A 22,648-nucleotide genomic window follows, 5' to 3' on the forward strand; every position below is an offset into this window, starting at 1 on the left:
AGCAGGCAAGTCCATTTTGCTGAAATTTCATTGCAGCAAATCAGTAGTTTGTATAGCCCCCACGTTGCTTGTATGCATGCCTGACAACATCGGAGCATGCTCCTAATGAGACGAAGGATGGTGTCCTGGGGTATTTTCTCCCAGATCTGGACCAGGGCATCACTGAGCTCCTGAATAGACTGAAGTGCAACCTGGTGGCTTCGGATGGACCAAAACATAATGTCTCAGAGGTTCTCTTGGATTTAGGTCAGGCAAGCGTGGGGGCCATTCAATGGTATCAATTCCATCATCATCTTCCAGGAACTGGCTGCATACTCTCGCCACATGAGGCCGTGCATTGTCATGCACAAGGAGGAATCCAGGACCCACTGAACCAGCGCAGGGTCTGACAGTCAGGTCCAAGGTTTTAATCCCGATACCTAATGGCAGTCAGAGTGCCATTGTCTAGCCTGTAGAGGTCTGTGCATCCAGGGCCACTAATAAGGCAGTACAATCAGCCCTGTTGTACCGGGCCCAGGCTCTATCAGTCCAGCAGGGGGGTCCGGGCAGCTTTATAGTTACTTCTGTCTAAATAAATAAAAAGGTTTTTCTAAACCATACTTGCTTATCAGAGTGTAATTTTCTGGGCCCCATCAGGATAACATAGGGGCCCAGGAGGTGTCAGCAGAGGAGGAACTTTTTTTCCTTTTTCGGGGCGCAGGCAGACAAGCCCATGCGCTGCCCATATCATAGTTCCAGTCACGGCCACCCACTGCCTATGTTTTCACTGGCGGAGTGTTTATTTTCTACACTGCTCCTGTACACTATTCCCTCAGTAAGTTCAGCAGACAGAGGGAGAGATTGATATGAGGCGGGTTGGAGGCTGAGAGGGCACAGCAGGCTTAATTCAATGGCGGGGGGTGGAGCACAGACTCACACAATGACACTGAATACTAAGGAAGGATGGTACACTCCCCAACTCCCTACTGTGTGCCCATGATCATTATGATGGTCAGAGCACAACAGCTGCTCTATTGCTCTGTCACAGTGTCACATTGCTGTTGGTTGCTGATTTTGTTAACTTTATGGCTGTACTGTATGTTACAGATTGTAACTCAGTACAGCAATAACAAAATCAGCAACCAACAGTGACACTGTGACAGAGCAATAGAGCAGCTGCTGTGCTCTGATCATCATAATGATGATAATCATAAGCATGAGATGCTTGGTTACATTTGTTTGGGGGGCAGTAAATGGCTGAGCTGTGTTTTTAAGGCCCCCAACCACTCCCCATAAGAAATACTGTAATTGCCCTAGCTTTCCACTTAGATCCGCCAGTCAATTTTTTGTGCAGACCTCTATGTAGGTCTACAGAAGTCTGGATGTAAATGGACCGTTGTCTGTTTACATCCACTTACCTCTGCATCTGTTCAGTTCCTGAAAAAAAAGGAAAAGAACTGCATCCTTTTCTACTTTTCCAGGCCTAAACATGACAGATTAAACATAGCCTGATGTAAATAGACACATTTCCATTTATATCTGGCCACCCATAGAGCCATCAAAAGTCCACCCCTATCCACTGTGTGGTGTATGCGGTCACAGAATGAACTGGCACAGATGTCTTAACACTGACATCTATCCAGATAAGCTCCAGTTCAGCAGGGAATCCACTCATGGATCCCCTGCTAAGCAGAGAAGCTCTGTTTGAAAGAGCCCTGGAAAGGTAGCGGCATGGAAAGTACACATGTCACAACCGAAAAGCTTTTTGCACAGCAAAAATTATGCCCACTGGACCACCCGCCATGTTGCCTGCTGGCCACGATCCTATTCAACTGTTATCAGGATTTTTAAGTGGTTAAAACAGGTCCTGAAGAGGTGATACAATGCCTCCTCCCCACCAGCCAAATGCTCTCTGAAGAGAGATCTGGATGAAGATCACTCTTTAAAAAGCAATGCTAGTAAATAGCTAATAAAAATTTTAAATAATTATTGGAGTGCATGCTTCAGCTGATTTAAAGGCATCATAGATGTGCCTTAAGGCTTCAAGGATAAGTTCACCTTGCAGGTAAAAAAATTTGCATGTATTATTTTTTTCTTTTGCAGCCCGTAAAGTATTGCACCAGCGATCAGCAGATCCCTGGTGCAGGGCAGGTCTCCTTCAGATCTGTCATTATATCCGTGTACCTGTACATCCCATACCGACTTGCAGATATTACAAGCTGACAGCCACAAAGGATGAAAGATGCGACCGTGCGGGGCTGATTTTAAAAACAGTGACAGCTATTACGGGAAATACTTCCTATACTGCTGCTACAGGGGGGGGGGGGGGGGCAACGAGCGACGGCTGCAAGATTTGGAACACGTTACTTGTTCCACCCTAAAATCAGGTGGAACATGTAACATGTTCCCAAAGGTCAACTTATGCTTTAAAGAAAATGTATGCCTTGGGCCCCTTTCACACGGCTCTGTTCCGTTGACGGAGCCGTTATGCTCAGCTGGGCATCAATCCGCCGATCCCCGCTAAGCAGGCGGATGACAGCTCTGTCTCCACACTGTGTGCAGAGACGGAGGTGTCAGATCCCCGCTGTCCCCTATGGGGGGATCGGATGAGAACGGACCACCTGTCCGTTCTCATCTGATCCACCAGACGGATGGAAAATAGCGTTTCCATCTGTCCGGATTTGATGGACAGGATCAGATCGGATATCAGCGGACATGTCTCCGCTGACATCCGCTGCCCCATAGAGATGCATAGAGCATCCATTCAGATCCGCCTGAAAAACTGACAGGCGGATCTGAACGGTTCGCCTGTGTGAAAGAGCCATTAAAGTCAGTGGCAGCATTCTCATTAAAAATGGATGATCTCAGGTGTGTTTGAAGCCTAGTCTAATCAAATTTATAACAGGCAGGAGATAAACAAATATCACTTAAGGACAAGGCTGCATTTTGTTGAGGTGGGCGGGGTCGGGGGGGCCTCCTTAGGTAGGCTGTATGGGGCCCCGTGATTTCTAACAGTGGCCCTGTGTGCGTCCCTACATGGATATGCCTCTACAGACCATCACTGACACTCCACCAAACCTGTCATTCTGAACGATGTTACAGGCAGCATAACCTTCTCCATGGCTTTTCCAGACCCTTTCATGTCTGTCACATGTGCTCAGGGTGAACCTGCTCTCATCTGTGAAAAGCACAGGGCGCTTGTATAACAGTGTAAATTTGCTGTTCCCTCAAAATAACTCAACAAACACCCATTGACACCATCTGAACCAAATAAGTTTATCTCATCAGATCATGGGATATGGTTCCAGTAATCCATGTCCTTAGTCTGCTTGTCTTCTGGCTTTCTTGTGCATCATCTTTAGAAGAGGCTTCCTTCTGGGACGACAGGCATGCAGACCAATTTGATGCAGTGTGCGGCGTATGGTCTGAGCACTGACAGGCTGACCCCCCACCCCTTCAACCTCTGCAGTATTGCTGGCAGCACTTATACATCTATTTTCCAAAGACAACCTCTGGATATGATGCTGGGCACGTGCACTCAACTTCTTTGGTCGACCATGGTGAGTGGGACCTGTCCTGTTAAATCGCTGTATGGTCTTGGCCACCATGCTGCAGCTCAGTTTCAGGGTCTTGACAATCTTCTTATAGCCTAGGCTAGGGTTTCTCAACCAGGGTTCCTCCTGAGGTTGCTACGGGTTCCTTGAGCAAGAGGCAATTTCTGCCTCTCAGATACGTTTCCAATGACACCATTTGTTCCTTTTAGCCATCTGTAAGGGGCTAATTTGTCCCAATGATGACAAGAGTAAGGGTCGATCTTCCCACTGACTGTCAAACTAATGTGTCATGAGTTGTAGATTTTTCATTTTTAGCAGGGGTTCCCCGAGAGCAGAAATGTATTTCAAGGGTTCCTCTGTGTTGAAAAGGTTGAGAAAGGCTGGCCTAGGCCATCTTTATGTAGAGAAACAATTCTTTTTTTCAGATCCTCAGAGCTCTTTGCCATAAGGTGCCATGTTGAACTTCCAGTGACTAGTATGAGAGAGTGAGAGTGATATCACCTAATTTAACACACCTGCCCCCCATTAACACCTGAGACCTTGTAACACTAGCGAGTCACATGACACCAGGGAGGGAAAATGGCTAATTGGGCCCAATTTGAACATTTTCACTTTTGTGAGATACTGTGGATTGTTATTCACTAATGTAATCATACACTCTGATGCTATGTGACTCATATGTGTATTTTTGCTAATAGAAGTGATTCTAATGTCCATCTGTACCTATTTATGAGATAGGAGGTCCTGAGGAAGCGGAGGTCCTGAGGAAGCAGATGTTTCTGAAAACACGTTGACCCAATTTCCTTATTTCGACAAGACTACCATGTTATGCACTGTTCATTTATCTAATTGATGGTGATTGTTAGTATCAATATTCATGTATATATTACACGTGTTTTTATTGACTATTTTACTGGATGAAATAAAGATTTGTATATATTTTTAATATTATTCTATGCATTTGTGCTCACTGGAGGGGTATTTAAAATCGACTATGTTTTTGTACATTGTTTATATAGCTAAAGGATGAGACTCTCCGCTGGCACTATTTTCCAGTCAGAACCATCCCCACACATGCCAAATATATTTTCTTATCTCCACATAGGGCCACCAGCCCAATATATATAATTATTTGCACTGACTTGGGGGGCAGAATGAACTTAAAAATTTTGTTTTCCATCCATACAACACGGTAAAGTAAACATTATCCAATAACTGTCCAGTGGTACAGCAGGCTGACCTGTGTGCTGATGCGCTGTCCTCAGCGCTCTCCTGAAGCGAAATCCATGAGGGCTCAGATGGAAGAGGAAATCGCTGTGATAGGGCAGGCAGGTAAATCTATAATCCACCAGGTAGGAGAGGTCATATACTGCCTTGATGTAGGCACTTTCACTAGGGAGAAAATAAGTACACACAGATGAAAGCTCAGGATTTAAATGCTTTACATATTAATGAGCTGCTTTATTGCCTAAATATACAATGCTCAAAAAAATTAAGGGAACACTTGGAAAACACATCAGCTCTCAATGGGGAAAATTATCATGCTGGATATCTATAATGATATGGACTTGGTAATGCGTTAGGAACAAAAGGATGCCACATCGTTTAATGGAAATTAAAATTATCAACATACAAAGGGCTGACTTCCCCTAAAATCAAAGTGAAAAAATGATGCAGCAGGCTAGTCCATTTTGCTGAAATTTCATTGCAGCAACTCAAAAATGGTACTCAGTAGTTTGTATGGCCCCCACGTGCTTGTATGCATGCCTGACAACGTCGGGGCATGCTCCTAATGAGAAGAGGGATGGTGTCCTGGGGTATTTCCTCCCAGATCTGGACCAGGGCATCTCTGAGCTCCTGAACAGACTGAGGTGCAACCTGGTGGTGCCAGATGGACCAAAACATAATGTCCCAAAGGTGTTTTATTGAATTTAGGTCAGGCGAGAGTGGGGGCCATTCAATGGTATCAATTCCTTCATCCTCCAGGAACTGGCTGCATACTCTCGCCACATGAGGCCGGGCATTGTCGTGCACCAGGAGGAACCCAGAACCCACTGCACCAGCGTAGGGTCTTACAATGGGTCCAAAGATTTCATCCCAATACCTAATGGCAGTCAGGGTGCCATTTTCTAGCCTGTAGAGGTCTGTACGTCCCTCCATGGATATTCCTCCCCAGACCATCACTGACCCACCACCAAACCGATCATGCTGAACAATGTTACAGGCAGCATAACGTTCTCCACGGCTTCTCCAGACCCTTTCATGTCTGTCACATGTGCTCAGGGTGAACTTGCTTTCATCTGTGAAAAGCACAGGGCGCCAGTGGCAGACCTGCCAATCCTGGTATTCAATGGCAAATGCCAATGGAGCTCCCTGGTGCTCCCTGGTGCTGGGCAGTGAGCACAGGCCCACTAGAGGACGTTGGGCCCTCAGGGCACCCTCATGAAGTCTGTTTCTGATTGTTTGGTTAGAGACTTGAGCACCAGTGGCCTGTAGGAGGTAATTTTGTAGGGCTCTGGCAGTGCTCATCCTGTTCCTCTTTGCACAAAGGTGCAGATAAGAGTGCTGCTGATGGGTTAAGGACCTTTTTTGGCCCTGTCCAGCTCTCCTAGAGTAACTGATGGTCTCCTGGAATCTCCTCTATGCTCTTGAGACTGTGCTGGGAGACACAGCAAACCTTCTGGCAATGGCACGTATTGTTGTGCCATCCTGAAGGAGTTGAACTGAGAAACCTCTATAGGGTCCAGGTATCGCCTCAAGCTACCAGTAAATACACTGACCCTAACCAAATGCAAAACTAGTGGAAAACAGTCAGAAAAGATCAGTAGGGAAAAAAATTTCAGTGGCCTCCACCTGTAAAACCATTCTGTTTTGGTGGTCGTCTCATTGTTGCCCATCTAGCGTCCCTGTTGTTAATTTAAATAACACCAAAGCAGCCGAAACTGATTAACAACCCCCTCTGCTACTTAACTGACCAGATCAATATCCCAGGAGTTTAATTCACTTGATGTTGTACTCTGAATTAAAAGTGTTCCTAATTCTTTTGATCAGTATATAAAATTTAGATCTTGCCTTACTAATAAATAAAAACCCACTGGCCATGCATAGTATATGCATTATACGAGATAGGGTCATAACATCTAGCTTTTGCTTTTGTGTAAGCTAAGCGCATTTACAAGACTCTGCAACTTGGGTGACTCTGCGGGCTCCTAATTGGTGAATTGTACATTGCATTTCTACAACAGATCCCTAGTTTAATAAAACCACACTCCTAATCTGTTCATGTTCATTTGTCGTTGGTTGTCATTTTTGATTATTGTTGATAATCAGTATGCATCAGTCTGAGGAGGACAAAATCATACTGACACAATGCCCGGGACCTGCAGCACCGATTGCCGCCGGGCATCCGCGATCGATCCCCGCTGAGAGAGAGCGACGGTCAGCTGTTGAAAACACAGCAGACCATTGTTCTCTCTGAAATGACCACAGAGCGCCTGTGATCCTCCTATATGGGAACACAGGTCTCTATGATCATTTCACCAGTCCCTCCCCCCACAGTTAGAAAACACTCCCCTAGGCTCACACTTAACCCTTTGATCACCCACAGGGTAACCCCCTTCCCTGTCAGTGTCATTATTACAGTAGCAGTGCATATTTTTAGCACTGATTACTGTAGTGATGTCACTGGTCCCCCCTGAATGATATACTTCATTTTGGCCATTAGGTGGAGCTGATGATACAGGAATGAATCTAATACCAAAATTACAGGGAAATTTCAGACAGCTTGTGCTAATGTGGTATTATGAACTTCAGTGCAATTATGTATTGTCTTGTAAATGAATGTGCTTAGACTGCAGCTAGCATTACATGCGTTCCCACATATGCATCAGAATATATTTATACCCCAGTGCAGCACTTATGATAAGCGATCAGAGCAAAAGAATGCCACCAACAAATCAAGGATCTCCAAAGTGGGTCCAGAGCTTTAATCAGCGATCACATCGTTACAGCAGATTGCAATGTTTCGGAGCCAAGCAGGACCCCTCCATCAGGCATGTGACCCAGTGAATGTGATGTCCCAGTCTCCTATGGGCTCATCAAAGTGCAAATCCTCGTTGTGGACAGCCAGCAGGGGTGCTGTATGGGAAACCAGTCCAAAACTTCCAACGCACTAATCCCAACACACACATTCCTGTAGAAATGGCTGTGCATATAAGTGGGTGGGTGCTGAAGCGACCACGACTGGAACCGTATCAAGTCAAAGCAAAAGAATGTCACCAGCACACCAAGGATCCTCAGAGTGGGTCCAGAGCTTTAATCAGCGATCACATCGTTACAGCAGATTGCCACGTTTCGGAGTCACAGACGTCCCCTTCATTAGGCATGTGACCCGATCTGCCAGACAGATGGGGAAAGAATCCCCATCCATCTGTTTTTGGCAGACAGGATCAGATGGTGGCAGGTGTCAACGGAAAGGAAGGGGTGGGAGAAATTTAGATGGGGGGGGGGCCCAACTTTAGTCTTGCCTGGGGAAGCACAAAGCCAAAATACACCACTGACTGAGATAACGATATATTCAGCTTGTGCACATGCTTCTGACATTTGTCTAACAAATGTTTTATAATAAGACACCTTTGTATTTTACCCACAGAAAAATGAACATACAATTTAGTTTATTTATTTTAGTTATTTTTTTTAATTAGGCAAAAACGAATGAATATGAATGCATATAAATGCAAGCAACAGCAAAGAATGTATTTAAAAACATGAAAAAAAACTAAAACTATGAGCAAAGCCAAACATTATGCCGTCTTTCGCTGGTAACACTATTCCTTTGACAGTTGATCCTGACAGTGAACCCTATTCATTCTGCAGTGGAATCACACAGCATTGTCACCCTATAGGTAGGGTAGTCTTCAAGGGATATGTAGCTTTAAATGGATAGGGATATGTAGTTTTAAATAAATGTTACGGGAGGGGGAAATGGAATCCCCAAATACTGACCTGTCATTCTGGCAGTTGCTATGGTAACTGAAGGCACATTTCATGATGGTGTCCAGTGTCATGAGGCTGACATGATGGAACAGCTCCACTGTCTTCTTATCTGGAATGATATGCTCCCATTTATCCTGAAATAACAAAAGGCTATGAAAAGAACATATCATTCGTAAGAATACAATTATATAAGAAAATATATCAGCAGTTCAATAGAAATTAGGAGCCTTATGTTTTAAAAATTTTGGCGATGCAGAACCTGTGAAGCTGATTTACTAAAGGAGCTGAGAATCGTCACACAATACATAATAAACAACAGGTATCCATTTATGTGAAAAACAAATTCCTGTTTACTTATTTCATCTGCACAAGACTGGGTATTCAACATGAACAAGAAATTGCTTTTCCCCTGGTCCCCCTCTGCTGTCATAGTGCAGGGCAGGGAGGGTTCTGTGGGCAGGGGCAGACTGGCAACTTTCAGCCCAGGGGGCAAGTACAAACCAGAGGCCCATGGTACAGCGACTCAGCCCCCCTCTCACTCTCCCTCTTCCCATCCTCCTCCTGACCCCCATTCCAGGCTAAGGCTTCGCTCCAGGTACTCTCTACTCACTGGCTGAATCCGGGTTCTGAACCTGGCCTGCAGGGGGCTGTTGGGGGGAGCTGGAACAGCTTGGTTGGGGCTGGCCAGGGGAGGAGAGTCTCTAGTGGGGCAGGGAACCGGCCTCTGCTCAGACACAGTTTACCCCATCCATGCTGGGGGGGGGGGGGGGGGGGCTGCTCTCTGTCCTTGTTTTCATCCCGCACTCAGTAGGTTAACGGAGGGGACTTTTTACATCTCTTCACCAGGAATCCTTTAGGTATGTCTCTGGCAGAAGCGGTGCAACCTTTTTTTATGGGGCATCAGAGCAGCCCGGGGGGCAATTGCCCCCCTGCCCCCTTGCCCAGTCCTCCCCTGTCTGTGGGAGATGCCAGTAGAGGTGCCCTGAAGGGCTTCTGCATTTACAAATGACAGTAGTAAGCAGTGAGAACAGGGCCAGTGCCAGAGGTGGCAGAATGGAGTTCCGTCACATTCCAACTGCAAAAAAAAAATCCCTTGTTACTTCATATAAGTATACATTTTCAATACCTGGCCAATCCCTATGTAAACAGAGAATCACTATGGTAGCAGAGGCTACTACAGAGATCCTCGCTATTTATGGGTGATCTATGCCAAGAGGCTGCCCTGCGATAAAGAAACGACTGGGATTTGCCCGCTTGGCACAGGCGCAATTCAGAGATCACCTTCTACTTTTCTCAATAAACACAAGGCATTCTCTAATTGAGTTAGGTGACGACTGTGACGTCATTGTCCTGCCTCTCCACCTCATCCAATTAGAAAATGCTTTGAATTCACAGAGAAAAATAGAAGATGGTAAAAGGTGTGTTTCACCATGTGTTAATACAACGTATAGCAATGCAGGGTACTGCCATTGCAACTGAACCTTGGGGTTCCATTCATTTAGAATCCACAGCACAATAGATGCGAATGGACCCACATTGATGTGGGTTGCAAAGCCCTTATGCTACTGTGTGTTATGGTGCACTATATGAAAGAATAAGGTGCAGGTCTGGGTTTCATTCCATCGTCATGTATTGGCAGGCCCATTCTAAATGAATAAGCTTCCTTATTGCAACACACATTAACAATGGAAGTACCACATGTTAATATGCAGTAACACACCACAATGGAACATGCAGGTGTATGTAAATTTAATCAAAATAGGACAATCAGCATTAGTGGAAAATCCAGTTCAATTCAACCAAACCCATTTTTCTTTAGTTTTAGAGAACATTAATTTTCAAACAGAAAAACAACATGAATCAGTGCAGCGCAATAAGCATGAACACATCAATATAAAATATACAGTATCTCACAAAAGTGAGTACACCCCTTTTATTATATCTTTTCATGTGATAGCACTGAAGAAATGACACTTTGCTACAATGTAAAGTAGTGAGTGTACAGCTTGTATAACAGTGTAAATTTGCTGTCCCCTCAAAATAATTCAACACGCAGCCATTAATGTCTAAACTGCTGGCAACAAAAGTGAGTACATCCCGAAATGAAAATGTCCACAGTGGGACCAATTAGCCATTTTCCCTCCCCAGTGTCATGTGACTCATTAATGTTACAAGGTCTCAGGTGTGAATGGGGAGCAGGTGTGTTACATTTGGTGTTATCACTCTCACTCTCTCATACTGGTCACTGGAAGTTCAACATGGCATCTCATGGCAGAGAAGAACTCTCTGAGGATCAGAAAAAAATATTTTTTTGCTCTACATAAAGATGACCTAGGCTATAAGAAGATTGCCAAGACCTTGAAACTGAGCTGCAGCACGGTGGCCAAGACCATACAGCGGTTTAACAGGACAGGTTCCTCTCAGAACAGGCCTCGCCATGGTCCACCAAAGAAGTTGAGTGCACATGCTCAGCCTCATATCCAGAGGTTGTCTTTGGGAAATAGATGTATGAGTGCTGCCAACATTGCTTCATCAGGAAGTAATGCATACGGGGGGAGGAGCTACCTGCCTGATGTCACCCACTGCCATCTTTCAGCAAGCCATCTGGATACCAGTTGCTTGGTTTACTGCTTCATCGTCATGATTGTAAGTGCAATTGTTAAAATAAATTGAAAATCTTTTATCAAGTGGATCGCTCTTAGATCTCTGCTTTATTGCTCTCTATGTATATCTACTCGTGGGGAGTTCCTCCGTTTGATTGTGATTGCCTCTGGTTCTGCTGGCTACACACGTTGGACATGGATCAGTGGCTGGGAAGTTGCAGTATTACATCTATTGAGTGATCACAAAGACAAGCGTATTAGACCTGCTGGTAAACACAGAGGTCTAACCCTGAGGTGAGCGCAGTAGCGTAATAGGAGGTGAAGGCTCATCCCCTGAAGTGGACTCTGGACTCATTACCTCACTTGTTATGGAATCTTCATTTTCATAAGGGACTTTTAGGCTTTTACTATCATTTAGATTTTATATTGATTTGTTCATGCTTATTGCACTGCACTGATTTATGTTGTTTATTTATTTTAGGTTTTGTGATTAACCTTTTAGTGTTCAGCTGCATATTTTACTTGGGTTTTACTCTTTGCACTGTTTGTTTTCTTTGCTTATAGCAGGGATTCCCAAACTACGGCCCTGCAGCTGTTGCAGAACTACACGTCCCATGAGGCATTGTAAAGCTCTGACATTCACAGACATGACTAGGCATGATGGGAATTGTAGCTCCTGAACAACTGGAGGGCCGTATTTTGGGAATCCCTGGCTTATAGTATTTTCAAACAGATGACTGAAATGGTGAAATGTATCTGGGATTATTGTGTATGGTTAGGTGTATAGTCAGCATTAGACACACTAACTTCAGCATGCTTTTTATTGCAAGATGTGTAATTACCAGCATGACATTCACACAGTCGGACATGAGCGTGACGTACGGCTTCAATACATCATAATGGAAGGCAGGAGTCAGAAGTCTGCGGTGATGGAACCACTTCTGGCCAGATAACACCAGCAACCCTTTACCTGAGTGATAAAAAAATTATAACAGATTTTGAAATAAAAATAATAATTTTAGGAGTCCTTGAATGACATTTATAGAGTTGTGCAAGGATTTATGTACCCCCTTTACTTTTCCTTTTACTAAGCACTTGTGCAATATTCAATTCATATGTATGTTATATTTTGTGCATCATTACTTTGAACATACTTTGCAAAGGCCATCCTCCACTGAGCTCGCCCATTCTCTGACCTAACAAATTAATGTAGGCCTAGTCTGATCTCTTTATATAAACCTCATATTCTGGCACTGGTATCCTAGAGTACATTGGCTTAGTTATTGGCGTAGTGGTGTGAGGGTCGGGCTTAGTGTTAGACTTACAGGGAGGGTTAATGTGAGTCTTACTGTTAGACTTATAGAGGGAAGGTCTGGGTCTCAGGTTTACACTACACAGGAAGGATTAGTATGAGGGTCCTTTCACACGGGCGCACCGTCCGACGAGGTCCGTTCTGCTCAGCGGGGGATCGATCTGCTGATCCCCGCCGAGCAGGCGGATGACAGCTCCGTCTCCACTCTGTGTGCAAAGACGGAGCTGTCAGGTCCCCGCTGTCCTCTATGGGGAGATCGGATGAAAACAGACCGCCTGTCCGTTCTCATCCGATCCGATCATCCAGACAGATGGAAAATAGGTTTTCCATCCGTCCGGATTTCACGGACAGGATCAGATTGGAGAGCAGCGGGTGTCATCAGACATGTCACCGCTGACATCCGCTGCCCCATAGGGATGCATGGAGCATCCGATCAGGTCCGCCTGAAAAACGCCTGAGGCGGATCGGATCGGATCGCCGGTGTGGAAGGACCCTTAAGGTTACAGGGAAGATTACCATTAGGGTTAAAGAAATAAGTGTTACAGGAAGGGTTAGTGTTAGGAATAGAGGGAAGGTTAGTCCTAGAGTTACTTGCATTAGAGTTACAGAACAGGCTAAGCATTAAGGGTACAGGTAGTTTTAGAGCCGGTTCACACTATTACGACTTGCCAGGCGACTTGGTCAGCCTGGCAAGTCGCGCACCGTCGGGTCCATTGAGTAGTACAGGACCGGTTCTAATAGGAGCGACACAAGTCGCTCCGACTTAGAAAAAGGGTCCTGTACTACTTCGGGGCGACCTGGAGGCGACTTGCATAGACATTCATTATATGAAGTCCGTGCAAGTCGCGCCGAAGTCGCGGTGCACGCAAATTCACAGGTCGCCCCCGAAGTCGGAGCGACCTAATGTGAACGGGGGCTTAGGGTTATAGTGATGGTTATTGTTATTGTTAGGGTTACAGAGAGGATTAGTGTTAGAGTTACTGTTAAGGTTACTGTGAGGATTAGCATTAGAGTTACAGAACAGTGTAAGCATTAAGGGTACAAGTAGTGTTAGGGTTATAGTGATGGTTATTGTTAGGGTTACAGGAAAGGTTAGTGGTAGAGTTAAAGGGAGGATTAGTGTTATGGTTGGAGGAAGGTTTAATGTTATTTTTACAAGGTGGGTAAGTGATACAGGCGAGTTAGTGTTAGAGTTGCAGGGAGGATTAGGGTTATTGTTAAGGTTACAGGTAGTATAAATGTTATTATTACAGGGAGGATTAGTGTTAGGGGTTGCAAAATGGATTAGTGTTAGGGTACTGGAAGGGTTACTGTTATTGTTACAGGGAGGGTTAGTGTCAGTTTTAGGGTTAGCCTTACTGGAGGGTTAATTTGAGGGTTACAGGAAGCATTTGTGATAGGGTTTTAGACAGAGAAAGTGTTAGGGTTATGGGAAGGGTTAATGTTAGGGTTTTAAGCAAAGTTAGTGTTAGGGTTACTATTATAGTTACAGAAAGGATTAGTCTTAGGGTTACAGAAAGGGCTAATGGTAATGTTACATGAAGGGCTAGTGTGGGGGGGGGGGGCCTTAGGGCATTGCTCCCAGTACAAATGGCTCTGCACTGGTCTACCATCTAACATATCTCCTATTTTCATTTAAACATAATTGCATTATATCTCATCTTCAGGTGGTTTGAAATGTGCTTTTGCGTAAGTGATTTTATTTTAATTCAAGACATTTTTTCCAGGTGCAGGGGCCTATAAGACTCAGTCCTGCAGGAAAAAACATGGCAGCACTCTGGTTCAATGACCTCCAGAGCTCCGGGCTTCTGTGGGATTTTGGACTAACACATCATTGTGTAGCTAAGCTAGGCAGGATGTGGGGTAACAAGGGAATTATGCGTGCGGAGGGCATGTTCATGAAGGATTATGCTCAGTCCCAACATTACTGTCTGTAATGTACAAAACATTAATCACATTGCTTTTATTTTTGGCATGTAGATCTGAATATTCAATATCATGTTACTTGCCAATCCATGGAGTAATGAAGTAATAGCCAAAATTATCCTTTGGATCTGCCAAGAAAAAGATACTACTATGAGAAGGCAGCATTGAAGTGAATATACAGTAAATCATTGAGTGTAGTGAATGGAAACTCTTACCCTGTCTGGACAGAATGGCCTTTGCATAATCGGGGTGACAGATAGTCAAAGATGCAAAGAAATTCCCCAGCCACAGTGGATAGGCGTAGGCGTACTGTTCTGCATAACGCATGATGATATCCATATCTTTTCCATCACCATGGAACTAAAGTTAATAAAAATACACAGCAGATCATAAATTGAGTAACTCGTGCACATAAGAAACGTCTGATGATCCACAACTGATTAATGTTAATGCAGATAAATATATGATTTAAATGCCCTCTGCCCATCAAGAATGGTTGTGAAATCTGTAACTTCCCACTTTGTTCAGGTTGGTGTGTTGGGGGTTAGGTGATGTACTTAGGAGGGTTATAGGAGCAACAGAGCTCAGAGTGGGTTACACCAATGTGGATCACTAGTTGTCCAAATAGAAGGGGGCGGGGCAATGGCACGGAGTGTACAGAATAACAAATTCTGAATTGTTGTCATCCCACCATGCTAATGTAGCACTACTCCCATTGGAGCTGCTGTGTGTGGGTTCCCCTGTAGGGTTGCCACCTCATCCCTTTAAAACAGAACACATATTAATTACACAGGTTCTGTGGCTGATTAAGGTGGTAATTAAACTCACTTGGAGCCTTCTCTGCATTAAATTAGCCACAGAACCTGTGTAATTAATTTGTGTTCTGTTTTAAAGGGATGAGGTGGAAACTCTATTCCCCTGGGTTACCATTAGCAACAGTAGACCATTCTCACATGTTTCCAAGTGTTTTTACATCAGACAAGGACCAGTCCAGTTTCTTTGGTTTTTATGTTTTATTAGGAACTTGGATAGGAGAAGGGATGAGTGGGATACTCCAATTAAACTGAACTATGCACAATATGCTGGGACGATATAGAAAATGCTGACTGATGCTGGTTAATGCTGACTGACGCTGGTTACGGCTAGGCCCCCTACTTTACTTTGCCTTTGACTGTGAAAGAGTCCTTTTAGCTTCCTAAGGCACTCCTTTCCTGAGATAACTGTCCTTTATAGTAGACTGCAGTGCTGAGCAACTTCAGGGCCCTTCCTGGCGCCCCCTTTACCCTCTAATCTTCAGGGTTTAATAACTTGGCACCCCCTTTACTGTATCACTCTGGGTTAGCTGACTTCTGGATCCCCTTGATCCCTCTGGAGTGGTCCCCTCTCTTAGGCAGACCCCTGGGCAGATGCTTGAGTACTACCGATACTGTTTTTCCAGAAGTATTCTGCCCAGCAGCTCCACTTGGTCAGCACACACTGGATCCTCTACAGCCCAGCTTAACCCTTGGTCTCTAGGCCAACTGCCTGGACCACCTTCCTCAGCAACAGGAGGAGAGACAGCCGTCACCCTCCTCCTGGGACCTGGCTTCCCACCCAAAGACACCCTGTCACATGCTCCCTCCGGATTTATTCCCACACACTAGGACAGTCATCATAAACCCTGGTGTGCTATTGGCTAGGTTTCCTCCACTGTCCAACAAGGTCCCTCATTGGATACAGTGGGGAGACTCCCCAGACTCAACAGGTCACACCAAGAAGCATGTGACAGGCTAACTAACAGATCAGACCCTCCTGATAAGCAGAACAGGGTCACATATATGCTTTGCCTAGCACCTACCCAGGAGGGCGCTACACTAGATTTCCATGAAACATCAGAAGTGAGTGGGTCACCCAAGCATGTCCTTTATTTTGCAAATCTTAAGGAAAGCCAGCCAGTTCCTGTATATTGGTTTCAGCTGTGCACTTTACTGTTTGTTCAGTAAGAAGAAATATCGATGATACATGGATTTATGGGGCATCAGAAAATGGTAGTGGAAATTTCAAGCACATTGAAGACATTATTCAGTCATAACCTTAACTCAGAGAATGGGGTTTATGCTCACACGCACAAGATAATATTGTGGTTATTTATTGTACCTTAATAAAAAATATGAGAAAGACTTATAGACCATACAGAGTACATCAACAACAGATAACAAGGGCACATTATCAGATTGAAGTCATCCCTGAAATCATAATAAGAGTTCAAACTCCAGACCACTGATAAGTGTATAGATTACAAATATTGCTGCTCTCAATGTAACCAATACCGACCAATGCCTATAGATGTTAGGTGTCCCATGCGCAGCCAAGTTTACATTCTGGCACAGATCTTGTTTGCCGGAATGACTGAACTCCTATGCATGCACAAACGGATGGCATCCCCCGTTGGACAATCAAGATGGCTGCAGGCCAGCGCCTGGAAAACCCGGGTAGAAGATGACTGTGTCAGCGAGGGAAGCCAATCAGCAGGCCCGGCAGCCGCGATTGCCACTGGGCACCCTCGTTCGCTCCCCGTGGAGACAGAACGGCAGCCTGCCATTGTAAACAAGGCAGACTGCTGTTCTGTCAGTTATGAACACAGGGATCCTGTGCTCCTCTTATTTAGGAACACAGGTCTCTGTGTTCATGCAGCAAGCCCATCCCTCCTCAGTTAGAAAGCACCCCCTAGGGACACATTTAACCCTTTGATTGCCCCTGGTGTTAACCCCTTCCCTGCCAGTGTCATTAGTACAGTAACAGTGCATATTTTTAGCACTGATTCGTTTAGTAATGTCACTGGTACCCCCAAAAGTGTCAAAAATGTCAGGGGGTCCGATCTGTCCGCTGCAATGTCGCAGTCCCGCTAAAAATCGCAGATCGCCACCATTACTAGTAAAAAATAAATAAATAAAAATACATAAATATTTCCCCTAGTTTGTAGACGCGATAGCTTTTGTGCACACCAATCAATATACACTTATTGGGATTTTTTTTTACCAAAAATATGTAGCAGAATACAAATTGGCCTAAAATGATGAAAAAATTAGATTTTTAGATTTTTTTTTTATTGGGAATGTTATATAGCAGAAACTAGAAAGTAAAAAATATTGTTTTTTTTTGTTTTTTTTCTTTCAGAATTGTTGCACTTTTTTTGTTTAAAGCCCAAAAAATTAGAATCGCACAGGTGATCAAATACCACCAAAAAAAAGCTCTATTTGTGAGAAAAAAAAGGACATTGATTTTATTTAGGTACAGCATCACACAACCACGCAATTGTCAGTTAAAGTAACGCAATGCTGTAATGCAAAAAATGGCCTGGTCTTTAAGGGGGTAAAACCTTCCGGTCCAGAAGTTGTTAAAGAGAGCCAGTCACCAACATAAAAAAATGCAGGTTAAAACATGGAAAAATCAAGTATTTAAATAGAATCTATATTCTATTTGTATACTGTATCTATGATCCATCTATATGGTCGCTTTCTGTGGATGTTTCCATTGGGTTACCACGGCTGCAGCACATTTAGGCTCGGTTCACATTTATGCGATGCGGGAAGGCTGCGAATTCGCAGCCTGTTCCCGCATCGCACACGCACCCCCGGCAGTTCACACTGCCATATGCGATACGCTGGGGGTGTCAATGTAATCTTAATGACACCCCCAGTTTGATCGCATATCGCAGTGCGATCGTGCAGTTCGCACAGGAGCGGATCCCACAAGTGTGAACCGCTATGCGATCCGATCCTGATGCGGCTGCAAAAATGCCTCCTGCGCGAGTTTGCTCCGGGTGCAATGCGAATTTAGCCATACAAACTGTATGGCTAAACTCGCACCGCACAGCTGATCGCATGTAATGTCGGAGCAGTGCGCTCCGACATTACATGCGAACCCGGCACTCGCAGAAGTGTGAACCGGGGCTTAGTATCTCATTTATCGATATCGCAATAAAAACATTTTGTAAACAGAAAAAAATCAAGAATTTAATATTCTTAGGGTTCTTTCACACGGGCTTTCCGATCAGGTCCACCTGTCAGTTTTTCAGGTGGACCTGATCGGATGCTCCATGTACATCTATGGGGCAGCAGGTGTCAGTGGAGAAATCTCCGCTGACACTTGCAGCTACCTGATCGGATCCTGTCTGTGAAATCCAGACAGATGGAAACCCTCTTTTCCATCCGTCTGGAGGATCGGATCGGATGAAAATGGACAGCTGGTTCGTTCTCATCTGATCTCCCATAGAGGAGAGCGGGGATCTGACAGCTCCGTCTCTGTACATAGAGTGGAGACGGAGCTGTCATCCACCTGCTCAGCGGGGATCAGTGGATTGATCCCCGCTGAGCAAAACGGAGTCCGCAGGGAGCACCGCCCGTGTGAAAGGATCCTTACTTGTAGTGTTTTACTTTTTTATAAATTATTTTGTTATTCACTTGCAATGTGCCTTGCTAGAAAATCCGAATGCCAGGCCAGTGATGGCGAACCTTGGCATCCCAGATGTTTTGGAACTGCATTTCCCATGATGCTCATGCACTCTGCAATGTAGGTGAGCATCATGGGAAATGTAGTTCCAAAACATCTGGGGTGCCAAGGTTCGCCATCACTACCCTAGGAAGAATGAATTCCCTTTTCACACATCATAGCCCACTTCTCTTCTGGGAGTGACCAATTACTGCTGCCCCAGCTGCTCTGCCCCTCCCTCTTTTTTTTATGTAGCTGACAGGGGAGGAGCTAAAAAAGGAATATCATAGAGTTCCTTGGGTGACAGCTTTGAGTCTGCTGGGGGTGCTGACTTCTCATCTATGGTGGCGGCACACATCTCATGGATTTTGGATGTCTGCACAAGGGAGACTTGTGCTAAAAATAAATGATCTTGTGACAAGGTCTGTAACTGCAGTCCAAAAAAACATGCAAAAAAAGCAATTCCCCCTTCATCCTGGATGAATTATCTCAGACATACATTTTAAAGTGAATTTACGCACATATATCTTACCTCGTGAGCATTTCCATACAACCAGTGACGTTTAGGACCTGGGAAAGGGCTGAATGCTCTGTTCAGCTCCTTCCATGTCACATACAGCTTGGAGGCTTTGAAGAGAACATAGAGGAGGCAGAGCCAGGCAGTCCAGTGCCACACATCATAGAAGCTCAGAGACGGAAAGCCAAACAGTCCACTGATAGCCATGACACATTCCCTGCCAGGTACAAACTGGAAGGTGAAAGTGACAGCAGGAAGCACCTGACATCAGGGACAGAGGACAGAGGACAGAGGAGGAGAGAGGATCAGAAGGCAGAGAGGTGGAGCCAAGCAATGTGTAATACTCTACAGCAGCTGGGAAGACCTCACCCAAACAGTAATGTGCTTTATGGTCAATTACTGTGACTGTGCAATCTGGCACCAACATCCCTGATACAGCGATTAACTAAACACAGACCAAAAAAACAGTAATGAATTCATAACATGTTCTGTAACAAAAATAATTTTTATATATAGAAGCTTAACTCATTGTTTGGATCACAGTGTCCTAAGGCTCCATTCACACCTGGGAGTTTTTGAGTGTTTTTCAGCTCCAAAAACGCTAAGGCTGCATTCACATGTCAGCGTATGGATCGCGGACAGAATCGCCGCGATTCCGCCAGCGATCCGGAAATCATTGCAAATCGTGGGACGCCTGTGCGTTGCCCGTGGTTTGCAATAGCACCCCAAACGCTGAGCGATGTTGCTGCGATTTCCGCCTGCCGAATCGCGGTAACATCGCGCAAAAAAAAAAATCGCGGGACGCATTACGCCCAAAAAAGTACAAGAGCTTCTTTGGAGCGTAATGCGTCCCGTGATTTTTTTTTGCGCGATGTTACCGTGATTCGGCAGGCGGAAATCACGGCAACATCGCTCAGCGTTTGGGGTGCTATTGCAAATCACGGGCAACGCACAGGCGTCCCGCGATTTGCAATGATTTCCGGATCACGGGCAGAATCGCGGCGATTCTGCCCGCGATCCATACGCTGACATGTGAATGCAGCTTTAAAAAAAGCGTTCCAAAACGCCCAACAAGTAAAACCCCATTCATTTAAATGGCCCCTGTTCACATCTGAGCGTTTTGCAAAACGCCTGTAGCTGAAAAAAGTACATGAGCTTCTTTTTGGGCTGATTACCAGCGTTTTTGATAGATGTCAATGCCTGCCTCCAAAATCGCCTGGAAAAAAACGCCTGAAAATCGTGGTAAAATCACGGTAAAAATTGCGGTAAAAACGCTACGCTGAAGTGTGAATGCAGCTTAAGTGTGATTGGTGTATACAAATTATCCGCAGGTTAACTACTTCTGGACCAGAAGGTTTACCCCCCCCTTAATGACCAAGCCATTTAACTGACAATTGCGCTGAGAGTGTTTTGCAAGACAAGCAAAATTTTTTTTTTTATAAATTTTGACTTGATAAACAAGCATCTTGATTAGTGATCGACCGATTATCGGCAAGCCGATATATCGAGGGCCGATATGCACTTTCCCTACATATCGGAATCGGCCCCCGAGGTTACCGATATTGCTGATATTTCGGGAAAGTGCTTGTACCGGAGTGATGCCTGCAGCTAGAGGCATCACCCCGGTACCGGCACCCATAGCCGACGGACACTTGTCTTGTAGTGACAACCGATGCGGCTGAGAAGCCGCACGGCTGTCATTACAAGGAGCGGGAGCCCTGACATATCGGAATCGGCCCCTGAGGTTACCGATATTGCCGATATTTTGGGAAAGTGCATGTACCGGAGTGATGCCTGCAGCTAGAGGCATCACCCCGGTACCGTCGCCCGTAGCCGACGGTCGGTTGTCTTGTAATGACAACCGATGCGGCTGAGAAGCCGCACGGCTGTCATTACAAGGAGCGGGAGCCCTGACATATCGGAATCGGCCCCCGAGGTTACCGATATTGCCGATATTTCGGGAAAGTGCTTGTACCGGAGTGATGTCTGCAGCTAGAGGCATCACCCCGGTACCGGCACCCATAGCCGACGGACAGTTGTCTTGTAATGACAACAGATGCGGCTGAGAAGCCGCACGGCTGTCGTTACAAGGAGCGGGAGGGGACATCCTCCCCCTGCCTTCCGCGGCTCACCCGGGTCTCCCGTCCCGTCCGTGTCATTATTACAGTAACAGTACATATTTTTAGCACTGATTACTGTAGTAATGTCACTGGACCCCCCAAAGGTGTCAAAAATGTCAGTTAGGGGTCAAATCTGTCTGCCGCAGTCCTGTTAAAAATCGCAGACCACAGCCATTTATAGTAAAAAAGTAAAAATAAATAAAAATAACATAAATCTTTCCCCTAGTTTGTAGACATGATAACTCAATCAAAACCAATCAAACCAGTCAAAATGCACTTATTGGGATTTTGTTTACCAAAAATATGTAGCAGAATACAAATTGGCCAAAAATGATGAAAAAATTAGATTTTTAAATTGAATGGAATGTTATATAGCAGAAAGTAAAAAATACTGCTTTTTTTTTTCAAAATCGTCGCTATTTTTTTGTTTATAGCGCATAATCAAAAAAACACAGAGGTGATCAAATACCAGCAAAAGAAATCCCTGTTTGTGAGAAAAAAAAGGACGTCAATTTTATTTGGGTACAGCGTCACAAAAAATGGCCTGGTCATTAAGGTGGCAAATCCTTCCGGTCCAGAAGTGGTTAATAGATGATTTTCTCAACAAATGTGCCATGAGACTATACATTAGAGAAATCATTGTTGTTCCCAGAGGGATCATTATTAGGCTCTGTGTTACAGTTTGTGCTCAATGCAAAAGAGAAGCCATTCTGCTCTAAGCTTTTCTGCATAGCTGTTCCACACCATAATCACACATGGATTTGATTTATTTTCAGCCCCCGGTCACAGCGGTGCAACTTGTCATGCGATTTGATAGTTTCAAATCACATGACAAGTCACACCCTATTGTCTGCAATGGAAGCGGTCAAATCGGAGTCGCAAGTTTTGCAAGTTCAGGTATGACTTATGCATGAAATCACAGATGTCTTCTACGTAGAACTTGAAGAAATAATACTTTGAAATTGTTCAAGTGAAGTAGCATGATCTCAAGGTCATGTTCGGTGTGACCGGGGGGCTAAACCTCTATTTTCTTTATCCCTTTTTGAGCCCAGGTTCACACTGAGGCCAGTTTAAAATCGTGCGAGTTCAGCTGAACTCGTGCAATTTCAAACCGGCATTTTAATTTCGAATTCGGGGGCGATTTCACAGACATTTGTGCAGGTTCCTGCACA

The 22,648-nt window shown here is 44.8% G+C and overlaps 1 protein-coding gene across 1 annotated transcript in view; it reads right to left on the reverse strand.

Annotated features, from left to right (window-relative positions):
- The window catches only part of LOC309561368 (cytochrome P450 4B1-like), a 31,491-nt gene extending 11,819 nt beyond the window's left edge, over positions 1 to 19,672 (reverse strand). The window contains exons 1-6 of the mRNA XM_082265248.1: positions 19,372 to 19,672; positions 14,585 to 14,729; positions 14,453 to 14,497; positions 11,974 to 12,101; positions 8,538 to 8,662; positions 4,774 to 4,925 (exon numbers count right to left, since the gene is read on the reverse strand). Of these exons, the coding sequence (XP_082121374.1) occupies positions 4,774 to 4,925; positions 8,538 to 8,662; positions 11,974 to 12,101; positions 14,453 to 14,497; positions 14,585 to 14,729; positions 19,372 to 19,563 (787 nt within the window). The 5' untranslated portion in view covers positions 19,564 to 19,672. The remainder of the gene's footprint in view (positions 1 to 4,773; positions 4,926 to 8,537; positions 8,663 to 11,973; positions 12,102 to 14,452; positions 14,498 to 14,584; positions 14,730 to 19,371) is intronic.
- Positions 19,673 to 22,648: the final 2,976 nt, after the last annotated feature.

This window comes from Pelophylax lessonae (assembly GCF_965119305.1).
Source record: "Pelophylax lessonae genome assembly, chromosome: 8".
In the NCBI taxonomy this organism is placed as follows: domain Eukaryota; kingdom Metazoa; phylum Chordata; class Amphibia; order Anura; family Ranidae; genus Pelophylax; species Pelophylax lessonae.